The sequence below is a fragment of the Psilocybe cubensis genome, chromosome 4 (assembly GCF_017499595.1).
Source record: "Psilocybe cubensis strain MGC-MH-2018 chromosome 4, whole genome shotgun sequence".
Taxonomy (NCBI): domain Eukaryota; kingdom Fungi; phylum Basidiomycota; class Agaricomycetes; order Agaricales; family Agrocybaceae; genus Psilocybe; species Psilocybe cubensis.
Genome location: NC_063002.1, coordinates 220482 through 248199, shown reverse-complemented (window position 1 = coordinate 248199; position 27718 = coordinate 220482). Strand labels below are relative to the sequence as shown.

At 44.7% G+C, this 27718-nt stretch overlaps 10 protein-coding genes across 10 annotated transcripts; 6 read left to right on the top strand and 4 right to left on the bottom strand.

Moving 5' to 3' along the window:
* Positions 1-480: 480 nt before the first annotated feature.
* Positions 481-1914, top strand: JR316_0004196 (uncharacterized protein; the record flags this gene model as incomplete). The annotated part of the gene is made up of 2 exons (XM_047889965.1): positions 481-884; positions 1011-1914. The coding sequence occupies 2 exons, from the start codon at positions 481-483 to the stop codon at positions 1912-1914; spliced, it is 1308 nt and encodes a 435-aa protein (XP_047749726.1).
* A 3639-nt stretch (positions 1915-5553) lies between these two features.
* Positions 5554-6503, top strand: JR316_0004195 (Ras-related C3 botulinum toxin substrate 1; the record flags this gene model as incomplete). The annotated part of the gene is made up of 7 exons (XM_047889964.1): positions 5554-5585; positions 5649-5687; positions 5757-5778; positions 5840-6021; positions 6082-6188; positions 6259-6392; positions 6448-6503. Coding segments are annotated over 7 exons (572 nt in total), but the record flags the coding sequence as incomplete, so codon positions are not given.
* A 747-nt stretch (positions 6504-7250) lies between these two features.
* JR316_0004194 (uncharacterized protein) lies at positions 7251-7740 on the top strand (the record flags this gene model as incomplete). The annotated part of the gene is made up of 2 exons (XM_047889963.1): positions 7251-7660; positions 7719-7740. 2 exons carry the CDS (start codon positions 7251-7253, stop codon positions 7738-7740), a joined length of 432 nt encoding a protein of 143 aa, XP_047749724.1.
* Positions 7741-10279: 2539 nt separating this feature from the next.
* On the top strand, positions 10280-12614 carry JR316_0004193 (Cytochrome P450 monooxygenase 71; the record flags this gene model as incomplete). Its single annotated transcript, XM_047889962.1, has 10 exons — positions 10280-10378; positions 10427-10543; positions 10596-10724; positions 10789-11044; positions 11100-11193; positions 11243-11382; positions 11432-11475; positions 11614-11836; positions 11927-12233; positions 12299-12614. 10 exons carry the CDS (start codon positions 10280-10282, stop codon positions 12612-12614), a joined length of 1725 nt encoding a protein of 574 aa, XP_047749723.1.
* A 489-nt stretch (positions 12615-13103) lies between these two features.
* JR316_0004192 (uncharacterized protein) lies at positions 13104-13701 on the top strand (the record flags this gene model as incomplete). Its single annotated transcript, XM_047889961.1, has 3 exons — positions 13104-13244; positions 13311-13499; positions 13567-13701. 3 exons carry the CDS (start codon positions 13104-13106, stop codon positions 13699-13701), a joined length of 465 nt encoding a protein of 154 aa, XP_047749722.1.
* Positions 13702-13899: 198 nt separating this feature from the next.
* Positions 13900-14922, bottom strand: JR316_0004191 (uncharacterized protein; the record flags this gene model as incomplete). The annotated part of the gene is made up of 2 exons (XM_047889960.1): positions 13900-14751; positions 14812-14922. The coding sequence occupies 2 exons, from the start codon at positions 14920-14922 to the stop codon at positions 13900-13902; spliced, it is 963 nt and encodes a 320-aa protein (XP_047749721.1).
* A 2754-nt stretch (positions 14923-17676) lies between these two features.
* On the bottom strand, positions 17677-18404 carry JR316_0004190 (uncharacterized protein; the record flags this gene model as incomplete). The annotated part of the gene is made up of 4 exons (XM_047889959.1): positions 17677-17757; positions 17814-18032; positions 18099-18161; positions 18222-18404. 4 exons carry the CDS (start codon positions 18402-18404, stop codon positions 17677-17679), a joined length of 546 nt encoding a protein of 181 aa, XP_047749720.1.
* Positions 18405-19524: 1120 nt separating this feature from the next.
* JR316_0004189 (uncharacterized protein) lies at positions 19525-20246 on the bottom strand (the record flags this gene model as incomplete). Its single annotated transcript, XM_047889958.1, has 4 exons — positions 19525-19608; positions 19666-19884; positions 19949-20011; positions 20067-20246. The coding sequence occupies 4 exons, from the start codon at positions 20244-20246 to the stop codon at positions 19525-19527; spliced, it is 546 nt and encodes a 181-aa protein (XP_047749719.1).
* A 1088-nt stretch (positions 20247-21334) lies between these two features.
* JR316_0004188 (uncharacterized protein) lies at positions 21335-21989 on the bottom strand (the record flags this gene model as incomplete). The annotated part of the gene is made up of 3 exons (XM_047889957.1): positions 21335-21415; positions 21473-21748; positions 21804-21989. The coding sequence occupies 3 exons, from the start codon at positions 21987-21989 to the stop codon at positions 21335-21337; spliced, it is 543 nt and encodes a 180-aa protein (XP_047749718.1).
* Positions 21990-25808: 3819 nt separating this feature from the next.
* On the top strand, positions 25809-27185 carry JR316_0004187 (uncharacterized protein; the record flags this gene model as incomplete). Its single annotated transcript, XM_047889956.1, has 8 exons — positions 25809-25872; positions 25937-25979; positions 26037-26199; positions 26270-26372; positions 26423-26549; positions 26601-26721; positions 26774-26848; positions 26913-27185. 8 exons carry the CDS (start codon positions 25809-25811, stop codon positions 27183-27185), a joined length of 969 nt encoding a protein of 322 aa, XP_047749717.1.
* Between the last annotated feature and the right edge of the window lie 533 nt (positions 27186-27718).

Genomic DNA, 27718 nt, shown 5'->3' with positions numbered 1-27718 from the left:
ATTTCTTTATTTGTGCCGTACAATTCCGGTGAGAAATGTAGTACATAATGCTTATCGAGCGTAAAATTGGCTGTACTGAAGTTCAATAAAATTTAGTGAATTTTACAAAGATTTTACCGTAGCTCCCGAACACCCCTGTCGTAGCAACACAATGACGCTTGAGAGTCGGATGACTTTACTTTGATAATCGGCAGGGTTTTTAAGTTGCACAAAAGTACAAGTGTACTTCTGGGGCGCATAAATATCTACTTCAGAGATGTCCATAACGCAGGTGGCGCGACCAAGTTATGTAGTAGCACATCGTAGACTTTCCTTACACGGAGTGGTAAAGCAGTGTTCCCACGCACCACGCTTTCGACTTCTAAATCACGATGTCATCTATCGCGACCCTGACAGCGCTATAGCCTTGCCAAAGAACCGTCACCAGAGACGTCCCCAAACCCAACATATCCTTTCCCTCCGAGTGCATGGTCCAAGGTCATGGCAGAAAAACGGAAATCGGACAAAGTCTATCCAATGTTCGTGAAAAGGACGAAGCCTAACGCGCCTGAAGCGTCGCACAGCAATGCGACAGAGTCCACGACGCTGGACGCCGTGACGAGCGACAAGCTTCTGCGTGAGTTCGAGCAGCTGCTCGACTTTTCTTCTGTCGGAGGCGGAGTCGAGGGTGAAGATGAGATAGCTACGCGGCTTTACCGCATCGCACGCGCGCTGCTGCACGAATTCCGGCTCGTCGTCAGGCCTCCTACCAAATCTGGGGATGAACCACCACCTGAAGACGTGGAATTCCAAATTTTGGAGGCTGAGTTTTACTTGCGGCTGGATGGCTGCCACGAAGACCCATTCACGCATGGAAGTGAAGAGCAGAAAGTCAGCGGGCGCTGGTGAGTGCATTCACGTATACTTATATATGTATCCTGTATCCCACCTCTTCACCTCGACATTCGCTTTTGCCTTTTTGCATCACGTTAACGAGTGTGTTATTATATCTGGTGCCTGAAATTGGACAGGTACTTTCATCGCGCGCCACGGTTTTCTAAAGACTCGACGCGTAGCGCGACGAGCACTACTGAATACCGTGGTGGATCGCGCAAAGGCCTGGATTTGACATTCGGTGGGGCCCTGGCCCCACAATTGCCCAGTTCTTCAGGCCCAACATCCGCATCGCCTTCAAGAGCCCCGGCGATCAACAACGAGCCACAGCGCATGGGCGGCATCCTTCTTCGCAGCATCCGCGAGGTCAAGAGCAAGAAAATTATCTCTGGCCCGTCTTTGCTTGTTGACCGTATCCTTGCTGCAAGCGGTGTGGGTAGCATACAGGAACTTGTCCATGACTCTAACAATTGGGCTGGGAACACGTCCGCATTCGTGTTCGCGTCGCCGACCGAAGCTAAAATTGATGGTGCAGACACCCCGTCGAACACGCCGAAGTCCACAGCGCTGTTCCTCAAACCTATATCCACCACTAGCACTGCTAAGGCAGATAATGTAGAAGCAGATACAATATACTACTCACCACGCATTGGGCTTGAACTCTCGCATCCGGGGACAACGAACACAAAAATTCACCCTCTCCATCCGCGCATCCGCTTCCTCCCCAAACGATACCGCTTCTTCTCGCGTCCACACCTGCTCACCGTAAATGGCCGCGCACAGACATTTCTAGGCGTGCTACATGCCTGCGTTGCAGCACACCCCAGCGGACTGGACAAACTGGGGCTGAGCAGAGACGTCGCGCGGCTGAGCGGGATCAAGGAGGCGACTGCTGCCAAATACTTGGCGGATTATATGGCTGGCCGCGACGGAGGCGCGGCGCTTCTTGATACGTTCGTCGGGCCTAAAGGAAAAGGTGTTGCTAGCTCGCCAGCGTCGTATCTGAAGATGATGGGTGCCATCTCCACTCTCAATCTATAGTAAGTACCTGCCGTAGGTAACCGGCGACTGCAGAATAAAACTATCGATGGAGTACAACATTTGTTCTTTATAACTCTTTGACTTGATGCCTTAGCGCTTAATGCTCCGAAGCAAGCTCGAACGATTGTACTATGAACAGTGACTATTTACAACCAGGCGTATACTCAGTGATATTGTATCAGGTAGGAACCTAGGGCTGGGCAACCTTTTCCCGAGAGTAGCATTTTTTTTTTGGATGTTCCTCGTGGATAGTGACCTTTGCACTAGAATGTGGAGACGAAACTTGAATAAGCACGTACGTTGCATCTAAATCCTTTGAACAGTACTTTGAACTCATGCTATATATATTACTTACAATCTGGTTCAAACTCAACAGTCCCATGGGAAAAAGAGAGAGAGAAGTACTGAATGCTGACAAATAGTCTCCTCAACTGCTAGATAACCAGAACGTGTAACTGTTGAATGATCAACAATTACACGTTCCTTCATGCACATGTCTAGAGGAATAGCATCAAGTTGTCAAAAAGCAGGTGTCATGGGCCAAGGCAGGAGGGGATGGTGTTGCGTCCACTACAATGCTGTGCTTGAGTCCTTATTTTATTCTCGGGGGATAGGGTAGTTGTCGCCTGCCTTTCTCCTGCCCTTCTGTTACTCAACTTGGTATCCTCCATTACCTCTTCCTTAGCCATTCCGTTTCCAATGAAATGTAAGGGATGGCCAATTCATTGATGATCATTAACCTTAGGATGGATGTTAGTGGTAGTTCTCGGAGATGGCGCGGTGGGCAAGGTGTGGATAGTTGTGGAGTACTTCAAGTTGTCATACAACTAAATGCGTACGCACAGACATCCCTTCTCATAAAATATACAACCAATATCTTTCCAGTGCGCTTTCCCTGTCTGTCGTAAATTTATTTCACGGACGAACTGGTTTCGATTGTATAGACTGATTATATCCCCACTGGTACGTTGCCTCGGAAAACAGTCTCCTGTGGTTTACTCCAGGCCGCTCATAGTCTTCCTTTCTCAGTTTTCGACACCCATACAGCACATCATTGGGTTAATAAGACTGACGAGTACCATATTGACCTATTTGATGCTAGCGGAGGCGAATATTACAACCGCCTTCGTCCTTTGTTGTACCCATCAACCGACATATTCCTGCTTTGCTTTTCTGTGGTCGAACACGCCAGCTTTGAAAACATCCGGACAATCGTGGGTCGCGTTGTTTCGTTCAGATAAAAGTATCGTTAGCTCAACGATAAACACTATTCTTACAAATTTCGGTGATCCTATAGTGGGCACCTGAGGTAGCTCACCATCTTCCTTCCGCAGCTGTCCTCGTCGTTGGAACAAAGACAGATTTATGCGATGACGCAACAACCCTTGATGCGTTGCATGACAGGTGAGTATCCGGTGATTCAGAATCATCTGTTTTTTGACTGTCCGATTGAGACACACAGCGCCCATCCAACGTCAACAGGGAGTGGCCCTGTGCAAGGAAATAGGTGCAGGGGGCTATGTTGAGTGTTCTTCGCGCACTGGATTCGGGATTAGAGCTGTATTTGAAGAAGCAATTAAACTTGTAGGTGAGAATTTTATTTTCTGTCTATTTCATATGAAGGGCATTGGGATATTGATGAAGGGCGTTTGCATGGTAAACAGTGAGCTCGTCTGAGAGGAAAGTACCGGAATCTCCGCGGAGGTGTGTGATTATGTAGAAATAGTAACCTCCGTGTTGCTCGCCATATAGACCATCAAAGGCAGAGTATTTGGGAAATGATACCTTCAAATACCCTCAGTCTCACTTAAAAGAGACGATTCTGAGGGGAGTATTAGCTCGAAAGTCCCTACCACCCCTTTATTCACGGTGACTATCACATGACACGACTGTAGACACGACGCGACGCGATAGAAAAAGTAAAATATCCTATGTGAGATGGTTTGAATTTCTACAAGAGATTTTTAGTACTACTTTAACTGATGCATGATCCCTGAAAGCTTGATAAAAACATTCCAAGGTATCCTAGATCTCCTTAAAGGTGAGATATTACATGAACAGGGGATAGGGGCTACAACGTGACCAGTTCTGCACTTCAGGGGAGGTTATCACGCACGCTTCGAGCCTAACAAACGAAATCCTACATCGATCCAATCCCAAAACATATCATGCCCAGCGCTTAGATCTTTAGAGCTGATATCTAGCCATAAACACCGACATGCTCTTCAACGCCATTATCATGAAATTACGACACACGCGCGACTTGACATGCATAGCCTCGACGTGACTCGATTCTAGAGGCCTCCGAGTTCTGCCACCATCGACACCAGAGAAAGCGAAATTAAAACTATCAGCCATTTCCTCTGTGGAGGCGTTTCCTGTGACATAAAAATTATGACCGAAAGCATTCAATGTGAGTTCATTGTTGTCAATCGCACACTTCGTGTGCTAGTCAACGGGCTAATCGGCGGGTCTTTCAAGCCCACGGGGATGACAGAGTCGGAAAGGTTGTTGTCTACACACACGTTGAGAGCACTCAGTGCTTCTTACAGAAATCCTGGAGCACAGACATCACTAATCACAAGACGTGCAGATTGTGGTTTTCCAGTGAGTGGCAAAAACACCCTTCAAATTCCTCAAACTTCCTTCTCATGGCTATTGTCAGTACCGATTTCATTTTTTTTCTCTCAGTCTAATTGTGAGCCGAATTGGTCTCCAGTCACCTAATGAGAAAACATCTGTGCGCTTTCATTCTGCTGCAAACCCACACTCTTTCTCACGAGACAATCAGAGCCAAAGCTACGAAGTCGGAAGGCCCCCTTTTCATTCCATCATGTGACCAATGCCTGCGACGCGTCGCGTACGTTGTTGTCACTAAGGGGCTGTAGAGTTATAACTCTTTAATCAACGTTCAATGACATATCCTCACATCATCATCATCATCATCATCATCATCATATCGCCTACACTGTTTTCGTCCAAAGGTGTAAAGATGTGTCAAGCTTAATACTGGAAGCATCTCTGCCAAGCCGTACTCAGTGACAAAAAAAAACCTACATCTGGTCTGCTTCGTCAAAGAAAACCAATTATTTGTTTATTTCTTTAAATAAAAGTGAGTTTCTACTACTTCAAAGCTTTGGTTAGTGCCCATATAATTCGTTAATAGACCAAGCTGAAATACATTTGCAATTCCAAAGGCATCCGTAATTGCCTCAATTTTTTGATCACGACAGCGATGATTGTTGGTTGACCGTCGAATCAGGATGGATATAATCCGGTTTGCTTTGTGTCGCTGATTTTTCGTCTAGGATCAACGGGAATTATTAATTATAGTAATGTGATCATCAATTGATCAACATTCTGGCCACTCACGATCGCGACTCAGGAAGAAGTCAAATGCTGGGGACTACATTGCCATTTACGATGACCCCAGATGCATTTATATCATTAATAACCGCAGTAATAGATCATCAAGAGAATGCTCCTCTCACTCCCTTTCCTACAACAGAGAGACCGGCACCCTCATACTTCTATACCCTTCACCACCAGAGATGGACGATCCCTTTCATTTTCTTAAAGGTAGTCCATTTTATAGTTTATCAGAGCCGACTCGACTCACACACTGAATGCTTTCTTTAGTTGTATTTATTGGAGACAATAGGGTAGGCAAAGTGAGCGCATTCTAGCAAATGGATATGTTTCCCTCGACGTCTGATACTTATAATCGTCTGAAGACGAGCTTGCTCATCACCTATACGACACAAAAATATCCGGTATGTTTTAACCTTTCATCCTGACAGCACCATTCGCAGTTTTCATGCATTCGAATGTCCATCTTACAGGAGAATTTGTACATTCCTGCAGGTATATATTTTTTCACCGGAGGACATTCAAGAGGTAGAAAAATTTGACCTCTCGAGTCCAGTGTATGAATCGTATGCAACAATTCGTCAGGTTGATGGCAGAAATGTTTGCCTGTCGCTGTGGGACACTGTGGGCGGAGAAGAGTGCGATCGTCTACGCCCACTCGTGTACCCACAGACCGACGTCTTTGTGTTGTGTTTTAGCGTAGCTGATCCGTCTAGTTATGAACACGTTAGAACAAAGGTGCGTCTCTCAAACTGGGCCATACTTGGACTATTGTGTACTCACTCTGCTCATTCTTAGTGGTATCCAGAAACAGCGCATCATTTCCCATCCGCTCCTATCTTGCTAGTGGGTACCAAGATTGATTTACGAGATGACGCCGCGACAGTGGCCCTGTTACACGATCGGTAAGTTTAATCAACAGTGTTGAACATGAACCATTTTCTACATTTCACTTCATCTTTGATATACCATTAGACGGATCACGATGTTACAGCATCATCAAGGGTATGCGATGGCCAAAGACATTGGTGCGGTTTGCTATATGGAGTGCTCTGCTCGAGCAGGCTACGGAGTTCAAGATGTATTTGAGGAAGCGATGAGGATTGCAGGTAGGTGTCAGTCTGTCAATAGGCTTCTAGTGCTTATATGACGGTATCTTTACAGCTAATCCTTCTGCCAGACGTGTGAGGGCTACGCACACAAAGTGTGTTATCACATAACGCGCGGTAAATCTGTGAAGGTGGCACTGCAAATAAACTTATGTTATAATTCAGTAGTGTGATAACATTCTAAACTCGACGTTACCAAATCCCGACCATTCCCATGTTATACATAATGAGCATGGCCATTCATCACTTAGTAAAAGTTTTCCCCGTCTAGTCCCATCCATCTTGACCGTCCAGCAACGGAGACGATGCCCAAACACTTTCAAAGTTGCTGGCAACAAAAGATGTCAACGATGAATCTCTCAGAGTCAAACGTTCACATTGTCCTGCTAACTGGCATTGAATAACATTGAGGCTACAGTCCGGCTCGGTAGATGGCCAAGTAGACAAAGTGTGCATGCAATTGCTGATTTCTTTAAAATTTTTTTAAAAAAACCAAGTGTGCATGCAACAGAGCTCGAGGGCGCCAAGAGAGCCCATTGATGTAACATCGACGTACGGTATGTTGTAATATACAGGTTTCGGCTCATGCAAAAGTTTGACAGTATTCCCCTCGACCTAGCTCGATATAGTTAGCGACTTAATGTGAAGTGGGGTGCCTACGTATATCCGATACTTATAAAAGGTCAGGCATTGTCTTCTGGATTGCAACGTTGCAGGATTCCCCTTCAACGTCACAGCCATCATACACCCAAAGCCCATAGGCTTACCCACTATCTTTTGTATGTTAATATCTTATTAAACACATAACGCCTTAACGAATGATCTAACCTGACGTCTGGTTTATATAGATCAATCAAAATGACTTTTGTTCGCTCGTTAATCTTTAGTCTCTCTACAGCTTTCTTCCTCTGCCATCTCGTTTTCGCACAAAACTATACAGCAGGCCCCGGACCTTGCCACCCGTACCCAGGCGCCGATCCACACGACTGTCTTGCACTCATTAGCGAGAATCTCGACGATGACCATACCGTAGTGTCCTGCATTAACAACCGCGCGACAATAACTAAAGGGGCGTGCTCAATTGTCACCACCTGCAACAGCACGAGTACGGGCGAGCCAAATTCTCCAGAGGATGTTGTTATTCCGTATGATGCCGTACGCCGCGCTTTGGTTGCTATTGGCTCGTGCGCGTTGAAAGAATATGGTTCTATTTCGGGATACTATATCACCGAGCAAGGAGTGAAGACGTGCTACCTTTATCCTGGACGGTGAGTGTTTATGACCTAGGCTGAGCTGTGAGCATGATTGAAAATGATCTATTGGCAGTGAAAGCTATTGCCGACTATAGGTTTATTTGTGATGAGTGGCGGTGTCATTACGCAGAGTCTGCTCAACAGTATAGAAACGTACAAACGTTTCAAACTGTCATAATCCTTGAGCCTGATGGCAGAGCATTACTATTATTTTAGTACAATGGATGTCTAATGTTGTGCCGCGCAATAAAGGCTTTCAGTATAATCAGGAAATTTCTGCATAGAACTCTGAGATTAATAGACTTTTGACGTGAAAATTCAAGAAGAAAATGTTCCAAAGTGGCGGGGGTCATATGTAGCTTCGGCACTAGAATCGGCAACGGTTTAGCTTCGGTGATGTCCGACCACAGTGCTAAACGGCCGAACTTGACCAAACTTGACGAAAAAGTCGAGTTTGCCCACTTTGAAACTATAGAAATTACATGCATGAAATAATTGGCCTTCTATCCATACATTCAAACAAAATTGGATGAATATACGACAACGCCCATCTCCGCAAGCAGAATTGAGCAGAAGTTCTTTGCACGCTATATTCAATCATATAGTACGCTTCACATGTTTGCTACACAAATTTAATGTACGAAATCTTACGCTCTCAAAAAATTCACAAGAGAGTTTCGGAGCACAATTATTGGCAATATTTAATCAGTTTTGATTATCTGAAGAGGTACCCTGAGATTATTTATATGATTGGCCATCAATAACCATATCTATACAACCCATCCGAAATCTCACTGATAACGGGCGCGAAATCTAGAACTCAAGACAGTAGGCTATGTGCGGAAGCAATGGAAATGTTCAATGATTGATGAATCCGAGGATTTATTGGGTTTTCCGTTCATATAGGTGAGTATCCCAAAGAGGAAGCGATGGAAAAAAATGGATAATAAAAGAAACATCATTGCACCAAGTTGTAACTGCTTTTATGGTTACGGATTCCGTGAGAACGTATACCCCGACATTTGACTTCTTGTTGGAGACTTTCTGATTGTCAGTCCAATCCACAAAAGCATCCCTGAAGATTGAATAGTATCTTAGATCTACAAATCTTCAACGATAATTGCAAGTTGCTATTCAAAATTAAGGGGGAGAAAGGTGCTACTTAGCATCTTGTACTATAAAGAGTGTTATTGATTCTTGAGATAGAACCATTCTTCTGTAACACATTCCATAATTCGTAGACGTCGTCCGAGACGACGCGTAAGAGTATGTTGTATGAGTTTCAAGACTGTCTTCGCTTGGTGAATTTCTTGTAATATTGTCCAATGTTCTCATAGGAAGGTTAAGGAATTCTGAACAATGTCTTCCAAACATATGAGCGTCTTATAAGCCTTGGTTGGCGATACGACTTACCTAAGGCCGTCTTCTGAGAGATACCGTCTGACAGTGTGTCCAAAAATTAGTGCTTCTCCGTCCTCTTCAAACAAAATTCCATATGATTGATTCTTCATGAAATGGATCATTAGGTTTCAATGTCAGAAAGCCACTAATGGATACTCACTTCACCGTGGAAGACATGAAAAAACGAATGAACCAGCAAATAATTTGAATGAGCTGGAAACATCCACGTCATATTACTACCCCTCTTGTCCGTGAGTTTGAACCAACAGCTTCCAGTATAATCTTTACTCGATGGGCGGCTTTCCTCCATGATGTAACCGAAGGTAAATATTCCCTTTTGACGGGAGTAGATCCATCGATTTTCCGTTTCCAGGTGCTGAGTCTGTTTTCTGAAATATAGGCGAGCACTTGCGATGGCAAGAGTGGTCTTCTTAGCCATAATACAAGCAAGACTTGCCTCACTGTCTTCCAAAGTAGTCACCATGTACAGAGGCAAGGATCACGAAGTGACGAATCAACGGGGAGAGTATAAAATGACATTGGCAAAAATGAAGTATGTTATATGATAAACCTTGTAGTTCTCCACCTTTCCGATGTAAATCATTGATCTGGAAAGATGATCTTGCAATGTATGGTCTCTTCTTATCACTTTCTGGGTTGGGTGCTCCTATGTACACTTGCCGTACACTTGCCGGGTTAGGCACAGCTCATGCATGTACCGATTTTAACGGATTTCAGTCCCAAAACGTAAAAGTCGGTGATTTCAATTTCGTTGTCCACTTCTCTCGGATTTTTATGTCCTACAGTTTGCCAATTTTGGCAGAAACATCGTCGTATTTCGAGACCAGCAGTCCTGATCAACAATTGTATCTATCTTCTATATAGAAACAGAGTTAGCTAAGATTTATACAAGGAAGACAGCTCTCTCTTACGGGAAATCAAGCATTACAGCAGCTCCTAAAAGATTCGTGCAACTGCGATGTTTCTCATTCAACTTCCACAAATCCCCGAAACCGTTTTTGTCAGAATGTCGTATGTTTTTATTGATGACGTAACAAAATAATAGCTGATGGCAGGTGCAAGACTGGTGCTTCGACTCCCACCACATTGCCCCCTCTTTCCCCATCGTCGAATCTCCGAGACACGATGCGCATAATCGTGATATGGAAGTTGCCTTTTATTTTGACTTCGGCTCTCTTAAATCTTTAACTGCGGACATTGCTGGCTGGCAGCATGTCTGACACCTACATGTACCAGTATCATCTCTTTTCTGCCCTGGTGGCCTTTATCGGCCTTGTACACTATGTGTATGTCAATTCCAAACGATACAAGGTCAGTCAAAATACTACCAACGAATAAATTCTGATCGTTGTTCGTCAGTTGTCTCACATTCCGACTGTTGGTTATTCCACCCCCTTGCTCACGTATATCTCTGCGTGGAGGTACTTTCGAGATCCGGCATATGTTTATGAGACGATTGAGGAAGGGTATCGCAAGGTGTGGATTATTCACAGACCCTCGCTATATATTCACGGAAACATGCACACAGTACCCAAACAAACTATTCAAAGTCCCTACGTTGACTTCATGGGAGGTCATAGTGAACAGCACACAAGCTGTCGACGAGATGTGCAAGGCGCCCGTGGACGTTGTATCGAACATTCTCGCATTCTCCGAGGTGCATTCACTGCTGTTCATGGCTATTGCACGCCCTTATTTTTTCTTTTGCCTAGTTCTTACAGCTGGATTATACACTCGGACATGATGTCACCAAGTACCCGTACCATGTCAGCGTTGTGCGTGGACCGATCACGAGGAATATTGCGGCAAAGTTTGGAGTCGTCCGGGAGGAAGTAGTGCGCGGATATGATGACGCTGTCGAGGGCTTGAGGAAGGGCACTGGAGAGGTCGGGGAGTGGGTCCAGGTACCGGTGTACGATGTGACAATCAAGTTGGTGCGAAAGATTATGGCGCGGATGTCTGTGGGCTATCCTCTATGTAAGTCCACACAGCTCCTCTTCATTCTTGACATTTATCCCCTTTGGACGTCAAGGTGAGAACGAAGAGTTTAAAGAGCTCTGTGGCCGTGCGGTGCGGACACTCGTGAAAGGGAGGGCGTTGAGATTTTTTCCAAAATTTATGAGACCGTGAGTGCGCTTTGGCTATCCCATTCTGTGACAACTGATGGTTGGCCAGACTTGCGTCGAGACTTCTTATTAACGTGCAGAAGGATTTGCGACGGATGGCGGTGCTGATTGAGCCCGAGGTGAAGCAGAGGCTTGAGCAGGAGGCGGAATGCATCGCGAGTGGGACAGAATGGACTGAGAAGCCGGCAAGTTCATGTTGCTTTTCACCAATACTATGCATGTTTACCGATTCTTGCAGAACGACGTCTTGCAGTGGTTGATGGACGAGGCGAAGCGGATCGGGTACGAGCGCACGCCGTTGGATTTGGCGACAAGGGTTTATTTCTTATCGTTTGCTTCGGAGGACATCGCGGTTGTGAGTGGTACCTATATATTTGTGTTGAGTCTCTAATATCAACCTGTTTCTTGGCTTGCATGTAGGCGCTGACAAACGCGCTTCGGATTATTGCGTGTCATCCGCCAGAGGAGTACCTTTACCCGTTGCGTGAGGAGCTGGAACGAGTGTTGAGGGCCGGTGGAGACGAGGAGGCGGAGAAAGGTAGGGATGGCGGAGGATTAGAATGGACAAAAAACGCTGTGGGGAGGATGTATCTCCTGGACAGCTTGTTGAGGGAGGTACAACGGTGCTTTGATATACAGCCTTGTGAGTCTGTTCTCTATTTATTTATTCACCCTCCCGCCTCGACTTACTTGCTCATATCACAACATTTCACCTTGCAACCGGCGAAAAAAGTGCACGTTTCGCGAAAGACAGTCCAACCGTTCGTATTCTCGGATGGGACACTCGTGCCTCCAGGCGTGACCATGTATGCGAACTCACATGCTATGTATAGAGATGAAGCGAGGTTTGGGAGAGCGGGGAACTTTGAAGGGTTTAGGTATGTGATGGATGGAGAGGGTGTTGGGGACGAGGGTGTCCATGAGAAAGGCAGTCTCAATGCAGGGAAGGAAAGGGACCTGCCGACTGGTAGCTTTATGCAGCCGCTCCTGGCCAAGCCTGCTCTGGATTATCATGCCTTCGGGTATGGCAAACATGCTTGGTGCGTTCTCTCCCTTGTCGTAATATTCTTTGTTACTAAATATTTCTTTGGGTTCCATTGAGCAGCCCGGGGAGGTTCTCTGCTGTCTATCAGCTCAAGACGATGGTCGCACATGTCCTTATGACATACGATGTTAGCATGCACAATCCTACTGACAAGAACGGGAGTGGAAATCACAATTCGAAGCAACAAGGTAGTGGCAATGATCATCGGAAAGGCTATGGGTTGGAGAATAATAATGATGACGGTGCTGATGGGCGAGTTTATTCTGTGCATATGAGACTTGCTGGAGAGAAAGTGTTGCCTGACGATGAAGATGCTGGGCAGGGCAAGAAGGCAGGGATGGGTGTTGCGACAAAGTTGTGGTTCAGGAAGAGGTAATGAATTGAGTTTTACCTGCATTTTTTTCTATTGTGCTGTACCCTTATCAAAACGTGTATGTGTATGTGAAATTGGTAAAGCTATTCTGAATGTTGGATTGTAAAAGCCTTGGGCAATGGATTGTATCATTGGCTACTCGACGAAGTGTCCAAGAGATCACTGTAAGTACAAAGACTAACTGCAATATCGTACCGGGCACCCATTCCAGCTCGCGTGATGACATGTTTTACTTCCGCTTGTCATGGGCAGGCCAGCCAATCCAACAGCGGAGAACATTCGGTCCAAGGTCAACGGGCGTCTAAAAAAAGGCGGAGTTGTACGCCCGCCTCCCATTCTCGGGTACCGATGGTAATACCACGTCGGATAGCATATGGACTAACAAACGGTGATGAGTATAAAAACTCCACTTGAATATGTCTGTAAAATCATCATCCGCCCTAAACAAAACCAGTGAAAGCCTTCGCAACTTTGCTACTACATCCATTTACAATGAGGTTTTTCGCTATCTCTGCTGCCTTCCTATCCCTCTCTGGCATTGTTGCATCTGCAACTATTGAAAAGCGCAATTGCCCAGAGGCAGCGCGTTTTGGAACGCTCAGCGTGTTTCCGCTCACTGCTAGCGCAGGCGATGTAAGTACTGGTTTGTTTATAACAACTGAGTAAACGAGAATCTAACCGTCATATTTCTCCATGTAGGATATCTCAGTCAGTCTTAGCTTGAACTGCCCAACTATGCAATTTGGAATCGTCCCCCAATTTTTGGATTACACTCTTGAGGTGCCAGAAGCTAGCAATAATGGGAATGAGCAACCGATCGTCCTCACAAGGCGAACGTACACGTTCGTCCCTGGCACCATTCAGCCTATGGATGATTTCACAGTCCAGGTAAGCAAACATTGCATTTCAGGCACATTAAGAACTCGTATTGACATTAATTTGGTTTAATGTGTAGATTCCTCATGGGCCATTTGTTGCTGGAGCGCCTTATAATATTGTTTTGAACATGGTTTACCCGATTGATGGTACTGATGGAAGCAGTGTCTTGGTAGAGACCAAGTTGTCGGTCCCTATTACCATCAATGCTTGATTAGTTTCGACTGTGTGATAGGTCAAATGGGGAACATTTGGTGATCGTAGGATACTTAGATATGAGTTATCGCAATAGAAAATTTGTTTTTTACTTGCATTCAGGAACCTGTACAAGAGAACAAAATCTAAATACAAGTGATAATCTGGTCACTAAATATTATGTTTGTTCTAAACATTAGGAGATGAAGTTTAACGCTTATTGGTTAGGATAAATAAGGTCGACGCGTCCATGAGGAACACCATTCGCAACGATCTGCACTCCAAATCCGTTCGCACTATTGGAGGTTGGTACCCAGCTGACTGATGGTCGTGAACCATCGCGTCTGACGATGTCGATATCCCTCATTTCTGTGCGTCCTCGGGGAAGTCCGGTCGCTGACTGAGTGTTGTAAATCTCCAAAGCTTCGAACGCAAGAGGGAGCTCGCGGGTGGAAGAAATTGAGAGCGATGAAAGAGGGAATCCGCTGAAGACAGAGTTGTAGTTATAGGTAGTGACGCCATTTGGAGTGGTGATGCTCTCCAGGGTCATGACACCAGTGAGAGATGAACCGACGGTGACGCCGAGGGGAGTCGTGTAGAAAACTCCAGCGGGGCCGACCCACCAAGACGCAATAGACCAATAGTTACCGCCCCCAGCTGCAGATGGACCCCACTGTAGTACAGGCTGAAGGATGGCATCACCGACGGATGGCTCGAGGCCATTGAAGATGAAGATAGTCTGACCGGTTATACTCTGGGGAATATCAGGGACAGTCCAAGTGCTGGTGAACCGATTGATGGGGTTGCCAATGCTCCCTTCGGACCAGTATGCGAGAACGACATAGCCATTTGGAAGGTTTCGACGCTCGAGGGTGCTACGTTTGAGATTAGCAAACTCAGCAGTCGAAACCGTGGTTCCATTGGCCGATAAAATATGGACCGTTTCACCGTCGTGCTCGACGCGTCCACCGCCTGGTACTTCGTGGACTTGGGACTTGGGAAACTTTCCAGCGGGCGTAAGTACGAGCTCTTCTGCCTCCGAGGCACTTGCCACTTCAGCGTGAACAACCTATATGTTTCATTTTAGGTATTAGTCTTCTACTAAAAATTCATTGTAGCGTTTATTTACCTCTAACGGTAAAGGAACAGCGGGAGATGCTAGGGTCCCAATAAGCTGGATTGCGAATACGGACCATGTCAAAAGTTTCGTGGAGGTAAGCATGATCTGAGATAAAGACATGTAAGTAAGAAAACGGTAGGTGTAATTGAGTAGTAGCTTTGCTTACTTCGAGAAGAGGTGTGGATTCGCCTGCTTTTTCTCATTGACCTATGCCCCCTTTTATACCTTTCATAGGTGTCCTCCAAGCATATTAACAGCCCAGCCCTCTGCACTGAATAAGATAATGATGACGCTTTGGACCTGGATTATCCAAAATGGTATCAGAAAACAACCTCTTTCTGATTCACAATTACCGTGATCCCTATCAATTCGACCAATCCTGGTGGTATTATCACCGGGTTCATAGCCTCCTACCAAGCACCATAGCGTGTAGTTAGTCAGGTTTTGTTGAGCCGCTGTGCTTGTGGTCGGACAATACGTTTAGTTGTATAATTGTCGAGAAAGGTATGTGATACCTCTTTCAAATATTACTCTTCATATTCCTTCTTGATGCCAAGAAAATTGGTTTATTTGAGTATAAACAGTTTTTCTTTTCAAGTGATTAGTCGTGACTCTCTTGTTGCATTTTTAGGGCCATCTGCCAAAACGTTCGCCCAACATCTCTACCTTCAACGTTTCTGTGATATAATCTCGCAGTGAGGATTGTTGTATACAGTGCCACCGTGTAGTCTTAAGCACCTCCGCTTACACTTCCCCTTGTTTTCGAGGGTTCTAGATTTTATCAAACAACCCAGTAGCCCATGCTCATCCGCATATCTCCGAGTCGTTAATAAACATTTGCTGATATTGAAACGCAATAAATCCGTGATATTAGATAATGGTCGGGACCCGATATCATATGCTCGCCTCAATGTCTGGTCACTTTATTCCATGCTCTTAACCTAGCCTTTCTGGTCCAGGCGCGCCCTTGATTATTCTCTTGTGCAAAAGGACCGGAGTACTAGTACCTAACCAAGTACACGACTCATGCCTGTTTCCATCATATAAATGTAACCGACATTTTGATCAAGACACAGAATGAACTAGAAATCTAACGACATAAGTACCCATTTTTCAAAATTGAGTGGCCAAGTCCCTTCTCCTGGATTATTGACAATATGTAGAGATAGCCTATTTTTTGGCATCAGCATTCATCATCTGTGAGATTAGTAATCACATTTTCGGAGCGAGGATGACGAATTGATGACGGTGACTCAGGAGTTGCTCAGAAGGCGGGAGTCAGATGTACCCAGGTAGTAATTAGTATTTTACGCCTTTAAAATATTTCTGAAGTGCATCTCGTTATCCTTCGTCTTTGCATTACCATAACCACCGCCATGAGGACCCCGTAAGTAAGCGCCCACATCACGTGGTGCGACACTCATCGTCAAACTGTTCGGGTGCTCCCTGCTAAGAAATATTGTGCAGAAATTGCTTTTGTTTCTGGGACAAAGCCAGCTTCAATGGTAGGTTTCCCCCAAATTGCCTTTTCTTCCCCAGTGTAAAATCGATTCATAAAGATTTACTTTTAAGCTTAAATGTACTACTATGCATTGTAGAAGTATTTCAATAGCTCAATAGTAATATTTGTAGTAACTCATGAATTTACCTTAACCGTGTATCCATGATATCCTTTTGCATATAAACAACAAACAATGACACGACTATTTATTTTATTAAAGACATGCCCATCCGGAACGGATGTGTTGCAGCTATACCGAGAATCCCGATAAATCCACCAAAGGATGGGAACTGTCGATTTTAAATTTCTATATATTGCATCTGTGTTCGCCAAGAATGAAGGGAAAGACCGGTAGCTGCCTAGATGTTGTAGATTTCCAGAGCATCATAGGCATAAACGAGCACTGAAGTTGATGAAACAGACAAGCAAAACACTACCATTCCCGTGAGTATCGCCTTGTAGCTGTAGCATCAGTGTTCATTCAGGTTTCCAGGGTCATAAACCGGTGAGGGACTCCCTAGTAGAAACCCTTTTGTGGTGAAGGACCAATACACCAAGACACAACTAACCAACACCATACGCCTCCTGCTGCAGAGGTTCCTTATCGTAGAACTGGCTCTAAAGTGACATTTCCAGAGAATGACTTAATTTGGCGGAACATTTTGTCATATATATGATTAAAAAGGCATTGATGGAACAGCCCATGTGGTGAAGAACTGCCAAATAGACTATGAATTCTTCCGGATTCCCGCTGTACAAGCACGTATGGCGTATCCACTTGGGTTATCCCGGCGTTTGAAGTTGCTGCATTATTTGGTTGGTGTTGAAAAATGGCATAATTACTACTGAGTACTGACGATAGAGTAACATGTATCATGACTCCCTTCCGCTGAACACGTACCCGGTGCGGCATGAACTTGAAACTATCGGGTTTTACATGCCGGTGTGATTACATTGGCCTTGGCGGCTTCTCCGCACTGCACGATAACCTTTGAAGTCCTCAGCGCCTCAGCTCTTAACCCATCACTATAGACTAAACAACACCCTGTGAGACATTTTTACTTTATTTCATTAATTAAATTGCATGAATGCACACTCGCAATTCTGAAGATACCTATCGTCCATCTGGTAAATGCTTATTACTATATTCGCGCTTGTGAGTTCGGTTTTTGCGATGACTACACCTACAGTTGCCAAGGCGTTTACGCTCAACTCACTTCGTTTGTACTAAATAATGCTGATTCATGTACCAAAATATTCCTCCGAAAACATGTCTGAATTTAATAACGAGACTATGTGAACATGAATGCAAGGCAGAAATTACACTGAAAAAATCCCTGGTCAACTACACTGTATCCTACATAATTGATCGATTAAGCAAAAGCGGCTACAGCACTCTCTCTAGCCGCATCGACGCTGGTAAACATCGTGTTGACAGCATCGGACATAACAGGCTGTGTCAGAAGTTTGTAAATGAATTAACGCATTATATAGTATCTATGCGACTTACCGGGGTAATCGAGAGCACTGTGGTGGCGAATGCTTTGCACGCATCGCCAGATAGGGCCAAATCATTAGTCATTGTGGTAGTTTCGGCGGTGCCTAAGGCCTTAAAATCAGCGGCCTTGGAAGTGATTCCGTTCAGGTATGCAAGAATGTTGGGTGTGAAGCTATTGTATGTAGAAACGACCTTCTTGATATTCTCTTGCGATACTGGCTGTGGCAGAAGCTAAGGGTTTATGGATTTAATGATGCTACTTTCACAAGTGTTTTTCGCTTATTGATTGTGACTTACACCCAAATTTTTATTTACGTCCAGGAACAATGCGTGAATTGCCACCTCGTCTGCGTGAATATCCTGAATAGCGAAATGGTCAGATAGAAATGATGATGGCTTTAACAATGCGATAGAACATACACTTGCTCCTTGAGCTCCCGTCTGGGGGAAGTTGTTGACATCCGATGTGATTTTGGTGAACTGATTACCGATCTTTACCAGGTCGTTCATGACCAGCCTCATAGTCGCCGCCGGCGTAGACACGGCAGCTGCCGAGGCCGCAGCAATGAAAGAAGTGGCAGCAATGAACAGTGAAAATCTCATCCTTGAATAGAGTACTGGCAAGAGTTTCCGCGTATCCAATGTAGCTTGAGCGACGAGAAAAGTTGGAGTCACAATCTGTTGCTTTTAATACTTCTTTTCGCCCCTTGTAGAGGCACATACTGGTGCCTATAGTTACCTCTAACCATTCCACATGAAACGCATGCCAGTTGACGTGTGATTTTTCAAATCCTCTCGTGGAGTCAGTCCAACAATATCGTCGCCATACATTGTCTGCCATCTTCTTTTCACAAGAGTTGTGGCACACCATTAATTTCTCTCAGCTAGGTTAAACAGAAATAACGAGTAAATTTATTTGACTTCGGCGCTTGATTTTGCTCCCTCCGGTAGGCAGCTAACTTCAATACATCAGCTTTCCATGTCGTGTTCCTGAGGTATATTCGGGAGTAGGCAGAATATGCTCGTTTATGCATTTAATGCTGTAAAGACGGATCTCTTCCTCGAGCACGGTAATGTCGATTGATCGGCGCCGTGGGGTCCTCTGATTGAGAATGCAAAGGCTGTACGACAGGACAGACTATTTTTATAATCAACAATCTCACGAACCCCTTGTCAGCTATGTCCTAGCTCTGCGCCCAAGGTCCTGAATGCGCGGCCCATTACAATGTCTATATATTTCATGGAAGTACACATGAAGAGGGGGAAGGGTAAAGAAGTTCAAGTTGTACAGACAGGGGAACCATGACTTTTCGACATTCATATAGATTCCATACTGCCGAAAGGAACTATGTGAATGGGATCGTCATTTTTATTTAGCTTTCAAATTGTTGGTTATTTTGGGCTTGTAGGTTTGAGCTCATGGAATTGAAATTTACTCGGTCATCGTGGAATATCTAAGGATGAATCACGAGGTTCGTGACTTTTGCTGGCACAGATTATGCGAGAAACCAAGAGTTACTTGTCCCCTTGCAAGTGGAACAAGTTCACATTATCTCCGTTATCTTCATGTGGTGCGCGTCTCATTCAATCAACCTTTTCAGACCCTTTGTGCAATAATATATGCATCTCTCTGTGTTAATATGTTTGAAAGTGAATACGTATAGGGTCTACAGCCTAAAATGCTACAGGCTAATAAACATCGCTTGAGAATAATGAACAAAAATCATGCGCTAAGAGCTGCGGATGCGCTCTCCCTGGCTGCATCGACCTCATTGAACATGGTATTCACAGCGTCTGTCATAACAGGCTGTTATTTATACCTCATCAGTTTATCTATAAGCACAATAAAGTAAAAATCACAGACAGGAGTCATTGACAAGACAGTTCCGGCAAATGCTCTGCATACTGCAGCAGAGGAAAGTAAATCAGTGGACATGGTGGTCGTTTCCGCTGGGCCCAGAGCTTTGAAGTCGGATGCCTTGGCCGTGATTCCGTTGAGATAATCAAGGATATTGGGTGTGAAACTATTGTACGTGTCAATAACTTTTTTGATATTCTCTGCCGACACGGGTGTCGGAAGAAGCTGTAGAGTAGAATAAATGACCAGTGATCAGAATTTTGAACTCCAAGTAGGTAGGTATACTAACACCCAAATTGTTGTTCACGTCAATGAAAAGCGTGTGGATTGCAGCCTCGTCGGCGTGAATATCCTAGTAGACGGTAAGGGATGCAGAGATATGTCGCGGAGAAATCATTTGCGCTTACACTTGCGCCTTTAGCACCGGTTTGAGGGAACTTGCTAACATCAGAGGCAATCTTGGTGAATTGTCCTCCAATCGTAGATAGATCCTTCATTATCAATCTCATCGTTGCCTCCGTTGTGGACACAGCGGCTGCTGACGCCACCGCAATGCAAGATGCAACGACTGCCAGGGAGAACTTCATACTCGGCAGAGCAAAATAAGATCGATGGGCGAAGAAAAAGAGTGCGTTGAGAGCTCTAAAGATTACCATAATTTCCATCTAGCATTTATATGTTTTTTCATGCAACCCTCCATGCGTTACAGCCCAGGTGATTGGGATAAACTTTGGTATCGTCTCCGAGTGACATGTGAATAAAAATGTACAACGAGCGACCAACTTTCGATAACCCTTATACGATCTTTGATTTGCAAAATTTGGCCCCTCCCATGGACATCGCTCAGCATCTGACAATTCTTTGACTCGATTGATAGGCAACTACACATATAAATTAAATTATCCACTGCCAAGAAAGGGTAAAATCTTCAGTAGAAAACCTCACCGCTATGTTTAATCAGTGATATCTATATTAAGCTCAATCCATGCATAAATTCTGAACACAATAATAATCACACATCAAAGTCCTCTATCTAGCAATCACACAGTTCTTGAATGGTAAAATATTCATCGGAGTGGAATGCGTATCATATATTGTAGATTTTTGAAACATGTAATGTCAAGAATGACTCGTAAAAAGGGTTTAAAACACGATTCTCTATCGTTCAGTGCTCCTCTGTAACCCCTATATGTCTCGCAGAGGACGCGTTTGTTGCCGATATAGTCACGTGACAGTAATTATTGAGACTGTTCCGAGTCATACCGAGCTACAGGAGTGACAGCTCTTTCTTCTGATTTTCCTCCTCGCTCCCCTTAACACCCACAAATCAGAAAGGAAATTGCTCTTCATCGAACGTTCCATATACGTATGTGCCTCATAGAATTTATGGGCAGTCTATGGGCAGCATCATGGTGTCTCTATCTGGTGTTTCGGAGCCTTTGTGCGTCACCTTGAAGAATACGACTACCGATGCTCATGATGGAAAGAACTTCTACCTTGCTAAGGTCATGTCAAGTACCTTCCCGTATGAGATGGATAGTAAATCTGGTTGTTAAATTGTTCTCTATCCCATCATGCCATACAAGTCATCTATGATTCGGTATTCCCCAAGGCGTTCTCGAACTGTGTGGACCCGGCCTATCATCGTTTCTAATTGGTCTGGTTCTGCGGATATCTACTGGAACGCTACCATTGCGTTATTCCGTGCAACATCGATTTCGTCAAACATGGCCGAGACAGCCTCTGTCAAAATGGGCTAGTACGCAACGTGGCTTAGATCAGTTATATTGTCAAATAGGAGGTTGAAGCTGACTGGTGTGACGGCAATTAACTGCTGGGCGAATGGCTTGCATTGATTAGAGGAGAGTATCATGTCTTGTTTCATTGTCTCTGCTGCCGAGAAGGTGACAAAAGAAGGTGCTTTGGCTTCGATCCCGTTGAAGGAACGAACTATGGTGGGAGTAAAGCTTTGATACAACTTTACTATCTCTTTGACATTCTCATGGGAAATGGGTCTTGAAAGAGTGGCGAGATTGGTGTTCAAATCACCGAAGAGAGTATGGATGGCAGCTTCGTGTTCGTGAATGGCCTTTTAATGGATCCGATTAGAAAGGAGCAGAAGACGAATGCACACGTTCACATACCTTTGCGCCATTAGTTCCCGTCTCTGGGAACTTGTGTATGGCGACATCGAGGTGCATGAAGTGATATTTAACCTCGTGTAGGCCGCTCATAATGAACTTCATTGTTGCTTCGGTGGTGGGACTGGTGACTGCGGCTGCCCAAGCAGTAGCAGTGCATGACGCAATCAAAACGAAAGAAACCTTCATACTACGTTAGCAACACTTGGTATCGAGAAACGACTACCTGGGCAGGCAAGTGGTAAAGAGCAGCATGTTCGTACGCGTCTTTAACTGGCTCTCACTTTGTAATACAGGTACTGGTGTACAGCGGCTAAGATCCTACGATTCCGTCCGATATCAAAAATTCATGCGGCTGGCGTAACTACGCCACCCTAGTTTGAGGGCATGTAATTTCATTTTTGTGTATAGAACTCTATTGAACAGTCTTGTCTAGGTTTTTGCTTCCCTTTTCTGGATCTACCTTCAGGCTAGAAGAGCTCCCTAGATGCTTGCTTAAACTCGTAATCAAGTACGCGATTACGTTTGGTCTTTTTAAGTGAGAGGTAATATCAAGATACAAAGCACACCCCGTTCTGTTGATATCCTCGTGGTACCTACATCATTCCTATTGCCGCTCAATGTACCTGTCGTTTACTTGCCGGGGTAGTTAACTAACTGATTACAATGATTGCAACAGACCTGTAAATATACGTGGTTCTCATACTTCCCGTAGTGAAACAGAAGGCCTAGAAAATCATCGATAGATACACATGCTTTAGATAGCTGCAAGTTAGGGGAAGTCTGTCTTGACTATCAGTAGCATCGCCCAGATGATTAAGGTTCATAAACATTTAGGCAAATGATAGATGGGTCGAGCTAACTACGGACGGATCCGATGAGCAGAAAGGTGCAAGGTTTGTTCTAGTGATTTCGGTTCTCCTTTCACACATTGTAAAAGAACAAAAATAAGACCATGGCATGTGCATTCGGGAAGATGGGATTGACAGTACTCCTGCGAATTGAGTTAATTATTATCGACTGTGGAGAATCCCACATCAATCCAGGCCCTCATCCGATCACCATACTTGATGAGGGTACACAAGAGCCTGTGAGTGGTAGGAGTTAGCATTAAGAAGCCTTCCAGGGGCCAAATTAGGAAAGCTTCGCACCCGAATGATAACCAAGCATTTACAGCGAAAATCGTATTCGCGATTACAATCCCAAATCGATTAATCATGGGAAGGACAAAGGCGATGCCTATGGCGACCAAAATAGATCGGAGACCACTTGGGTGCAGAGGATAGGGGAATTAGTGACAGCCCTCCGTGATGTGAGAAGACATGAGCACCTGTTTGCTGCCAATGCTTCAGCGCTCCTGGAGTGTAAAACGTCTACCAGGTACGCAGCACATGGCCCAAAGGCCATTTCAACCTTGATAGAACAACGCGATAAGTCAATGAACTCGTGAAATAGCAACACAATATGGCGAAATACTGACACCAAGACCGCTTATGAAGAGACAGACAAGACATAATGCTAGTCCAAGTTTCCCATCCACGAGATGGTTGACGAGGCCATATGCTATCAAGGAAACCGGGACAAAAATGCCTAGTGGAACGAGGGCTGCTCTGAGCCGGTCCTCAGGATACCAGTTTCCTCCTCGCTTTTTGCGCCATTTGATGACAGTGTAATCCGAAATACGGCCAACCACAATGGCGCCGACTGTATATGTTAATACAGTTTAAGGCATTCACCTTGCTCAATTAACCCTCACCTATGTTGCCTAAGCCAGCGGGTAGAAAGCATAATCCAATTAACGCTTCGTTCGCAATATTGTATCGTTCCCCCTAATCCCAAGTAAGTTGAGATGAGTACACATGCGTTGAATAAAAAATTCGGCTCACGATTGTGTAAACCAGGGGCACCAACGTCACTTAGTAGGCGCGACGGATCACTCGGTGTAAGAAATGAATACAAACTAGCAAAGAACTTACCGAACACCGTCATCAGTGAAGCTGACAGTATAACTGACTACAGACGACAAAGATGTGAGTAGGGAGGATCATTTTCAGAACTAAATTCCCCACGATTGACAAAAGATTTGGACTGCGCAGTAAAAGCATAAGTCGGAAAGGGTTTATGAACACAAATCCGACCCCATTGCTTTCGGTATCCCGGTCTTGTTGAGACCTAAGCTTGTCTATCCCCCGGGTACCAGGTTGGCTTGTTTCCGGGAAGAAGATCAACATGAAGACATAGGACAAAAGAGCTACAGCTCCTATAGATCCTTGCATGACTCTCCAGGAGTAGTAGAAGGTTACCCAGCCTGAAATGCCAATGCTCAAATAGCACGTAAACATTATACTGCCAGGTACACGCACCTCCTGCTATCGGTGCCAAGGATGGGCCTAGGAGGCAAGTCTACTGAGCCAAGTCCCAAATCAGTATTGCATGCATCAGTTATTTATAGAGAAAGCACGTACCGCGAAAAAAACAGCCATAGCTCTTCCGCGTTCTTCGAGCTTGTAAACATCTCCTATTACACCCGCTCCTAGAACTTGGCTAGGTGAAGCACCCAGAGCCTGGAAGAATCTCCAAAAGAAAAGAGTGTGAACATTCTGTGCGGATGCAACCCCGGCCGACCCAACAAGGACAATTGGTAGAGAAAACGTGTAAATCACTCTCCTTCCATCTAGCAGAGGTTGATTTTCAGCAAGGTGACGACGAAGGTCGTATTAACTCACAAAATGTCGAATAGGTGCCACCAATCAATCCCCCCAATGAAGCTGCAATCCACGATATGCTTATGGCGTAACTACACGTCGACAGTACGATTAAATGACAAATTGGATACAGCGTTGTGGGGAGCTTACTTTACGACGGTTCCGGTGGTATCAAGGTCCTTGGCAATTTGAGAGATGGACGGAGTAAAAGTTCCTGTCACAAAAACTATGAAAGATGTATTCAATCTGGACATTTGCCGTTTTTCTCGTTAAAAAAATGCACTTTGGAACACCTACATGGAATAAGACCGCACCAGGAAACCATCGCAATGATTGCCCTTTTTCTAGCAGGAGAAAATCGATTATACACGTCCTCATGGTTGGCGGCCCTGTCCTGGAGAAGTGGGGTCTCTTCCGTGCTCATCCTTGAGTAGTTATCACGGTGTACAGGAGACTAAGAGCGACAAGGTTGGACTGGTAAATCCCTCTTCGAACATGAGGTTTCCATGAAAGAAATTGTCATGTGATCATCGACAGACAGCTGATTAGATTGCAGCTGTAATTTTGGGTTTGAAAGATCAGTTAGCAAGTATCAAAATACGGTGAGAAATCGTAAGTAAAAAAAATGTACGGAGTGACGATCGCACTTTGCTCTCCCGAACACATCCATACATGGCAAATAAACCTTTTTTGAATCCAAAAGTCCTTTTTTATCTGCTAACTATGCAGTATGAATCCCCGGATATACTCAGGCAGATTATCGTAGATATGTACATGAATTTAGTTCGTGGAAGTTATTTCCCAGCGTGATGCCTAATGACTGAGGGGATGATATACCAACGTCATAAAAGTAGCAACGATGTCGCCTAGAACAGGCACCTCTACTCGCAACGGCGCTGTACTTCCGATCTCCCTAACGGGTACCATGTCTATACACACGCTAAATTTATTATGAATGACATGTCGCCCGGGATCCTTTTCAGGCGGCGAACTCTCTCACCATCGTGCATATCAATAGATTTTAAGAGCAAACAGACGGTTTGATGATCATTTTATCTCATTACCTGGCGAAGAGTATTCAAGACACGATTATCTGACTGACGGTGATTTCATGTCATCTATCATACCTACTGAAAGCCCCTGTCAAGTACGGACCTCCTTACAATCCATTAACATGGTATGGGAATAGATTCTCTATAGGGCGCGAGCTAGTACATAACAGAGAAGCCGGCCGCTCACAGAATCCACAAAGCCAATTTGATCCCCAACTCCAGCCACCCTCTGGTAATTCAGCGCGATAGTCATGGGCACTCCCAATACCGCTCAGCTTCACTATATAGAGGTCATGTGCGAGTCCATCCTGCAGGGTTAGTTCATGGATTTGAGCATTGATACTTCTAATGCTTATTTACGTGATTATGAATTATTCAGGGATGTACTGCGTATTGGTCATCGTAATCCTCTGGCTCCTGATGTAAGACATTATCCGTTGACTTATCTGGAAACTAATATGCAAACTGTAAAATATCAGGCGACCTAAGCCTATGCCCATGATTCACCGAGTCATGTTTTTGGCCGGAATTTTGATGTGGGCGCTGTCGTGTGTTCATTTGGGCCTCGTCATCCAGCAAGTCACCCATGTTGTTACTCCGATTCCAAATGCACAAGCCCAGGCGTCTATTGCAACTATACAGGTACAGCTTCTAGTCAAACAAATATTGCATAGATCTTAATCTGATTATGTGATCCACTTATTATCCATAGTTCATGATTGGCGACATGATCATTATATGGCGTGTATGGGTTGTCTGGGGTCGAAGCTACTTAGCGGCTGCCATCCCATTCCTTTTAATGCTTTCCTCTGCCGGTATGTTTTGATCATCAATACGAGTACAAATCACTAATTGTCGTACATAGGTGTCCGTTTTGCAGAAGCAGCAGAGTTGACCACTTTTGCACATAGACCACGAATTGCAGACGTGGCAACAGCACTTCTCGTCACCAACGTAATTTTATCGACAATTCTGATTGCTGGAAGGATTTGGTTCGTATACTTAGTATCATGAGTGTCTCTCTCTAATCACAATTCTTTCAGGTATATGCAATGGAAGATGAACAAACTTCTCGGTCGAGCCCCCTCGACACGGTCCCAGAATAAATACCAGGGTGTTCTGTTGCTTATTATCGAATCTGGTGCCATTTACGCCCTCTCCCAGGTACACTATTTCATTCATGTCTGGGGTCATATAGCTAATGTAGACTCTTAAGATCATTGATTTGATTCTGGATGATGTTCATAGTAACGGTATTCACACCGTCTTAGACCTCCAAATACCCTTGGCTGTAAGTCCTAAAAATCATCTCCAGTATAGTTGCTTAGTCCTAATAATTCTTTTTGATATACAAGGGTATTCTTCCAACGTTGATTGTTCTTGTTGTCCATCTAGACCTTGTCCCAGGAAGCACCGTGTCAGAAACTCAGCGCTCCACGACAGTTGGCAGTAAATTCCAAGCTGCATCTAGACCAACAAACACAAGCTCCGGATTCGGTGCAAGCAAAGGAACTTCGGTTTCTCTCCGTATGGAAACGATTAACGACTCTGTGGACTACTCCGAGAACACTCAATATGACAAGTCGTCGTATCAAAGCTCGAATTACAAGACCGCGAATGCTGTATAATGATTGCAGGATCGATCTCTGGGTTCATTTTTATAGGTTATATCTTCTGTAGTTCTCATAAGGGTTTTTTATGGTAATTTATTGCTGTTATCTCCAATTTTGTGCGCGGCGCCATACATTGTTCTCAATAAAGCAAAGAGGTCGCGTAGTGCAACCATATCACGTGCTGAGAATATCGACCGCATCCACCTGGCAGTGGTAGAGCGTCTCCACAGATTTGTCGGAATTTGGTCTGTCATCCAGTGTCATCTTATTTCTCTATTAGCAAATACAGGCCAGAACGATATCAATGGAAGGTGTGTATATATTCGTAACGTCTTTATAAACACAGCCCACGAGAAACAAAGGCGCTTTAGGCGAATAACAGGTGACAGGGCTGTGTGACTCGCCAGAACGAACACCGCTAACATAAACTGGTGGCATAGGTTTCTATACAGTGAATAAGGTTGGCGTGATTGAGTGTTTGCTATGTACTGGCTGATATAAAAAGCCAAGGTAAGTTTTCTCGCCATAACTGTTTTTAAACTAGCTTA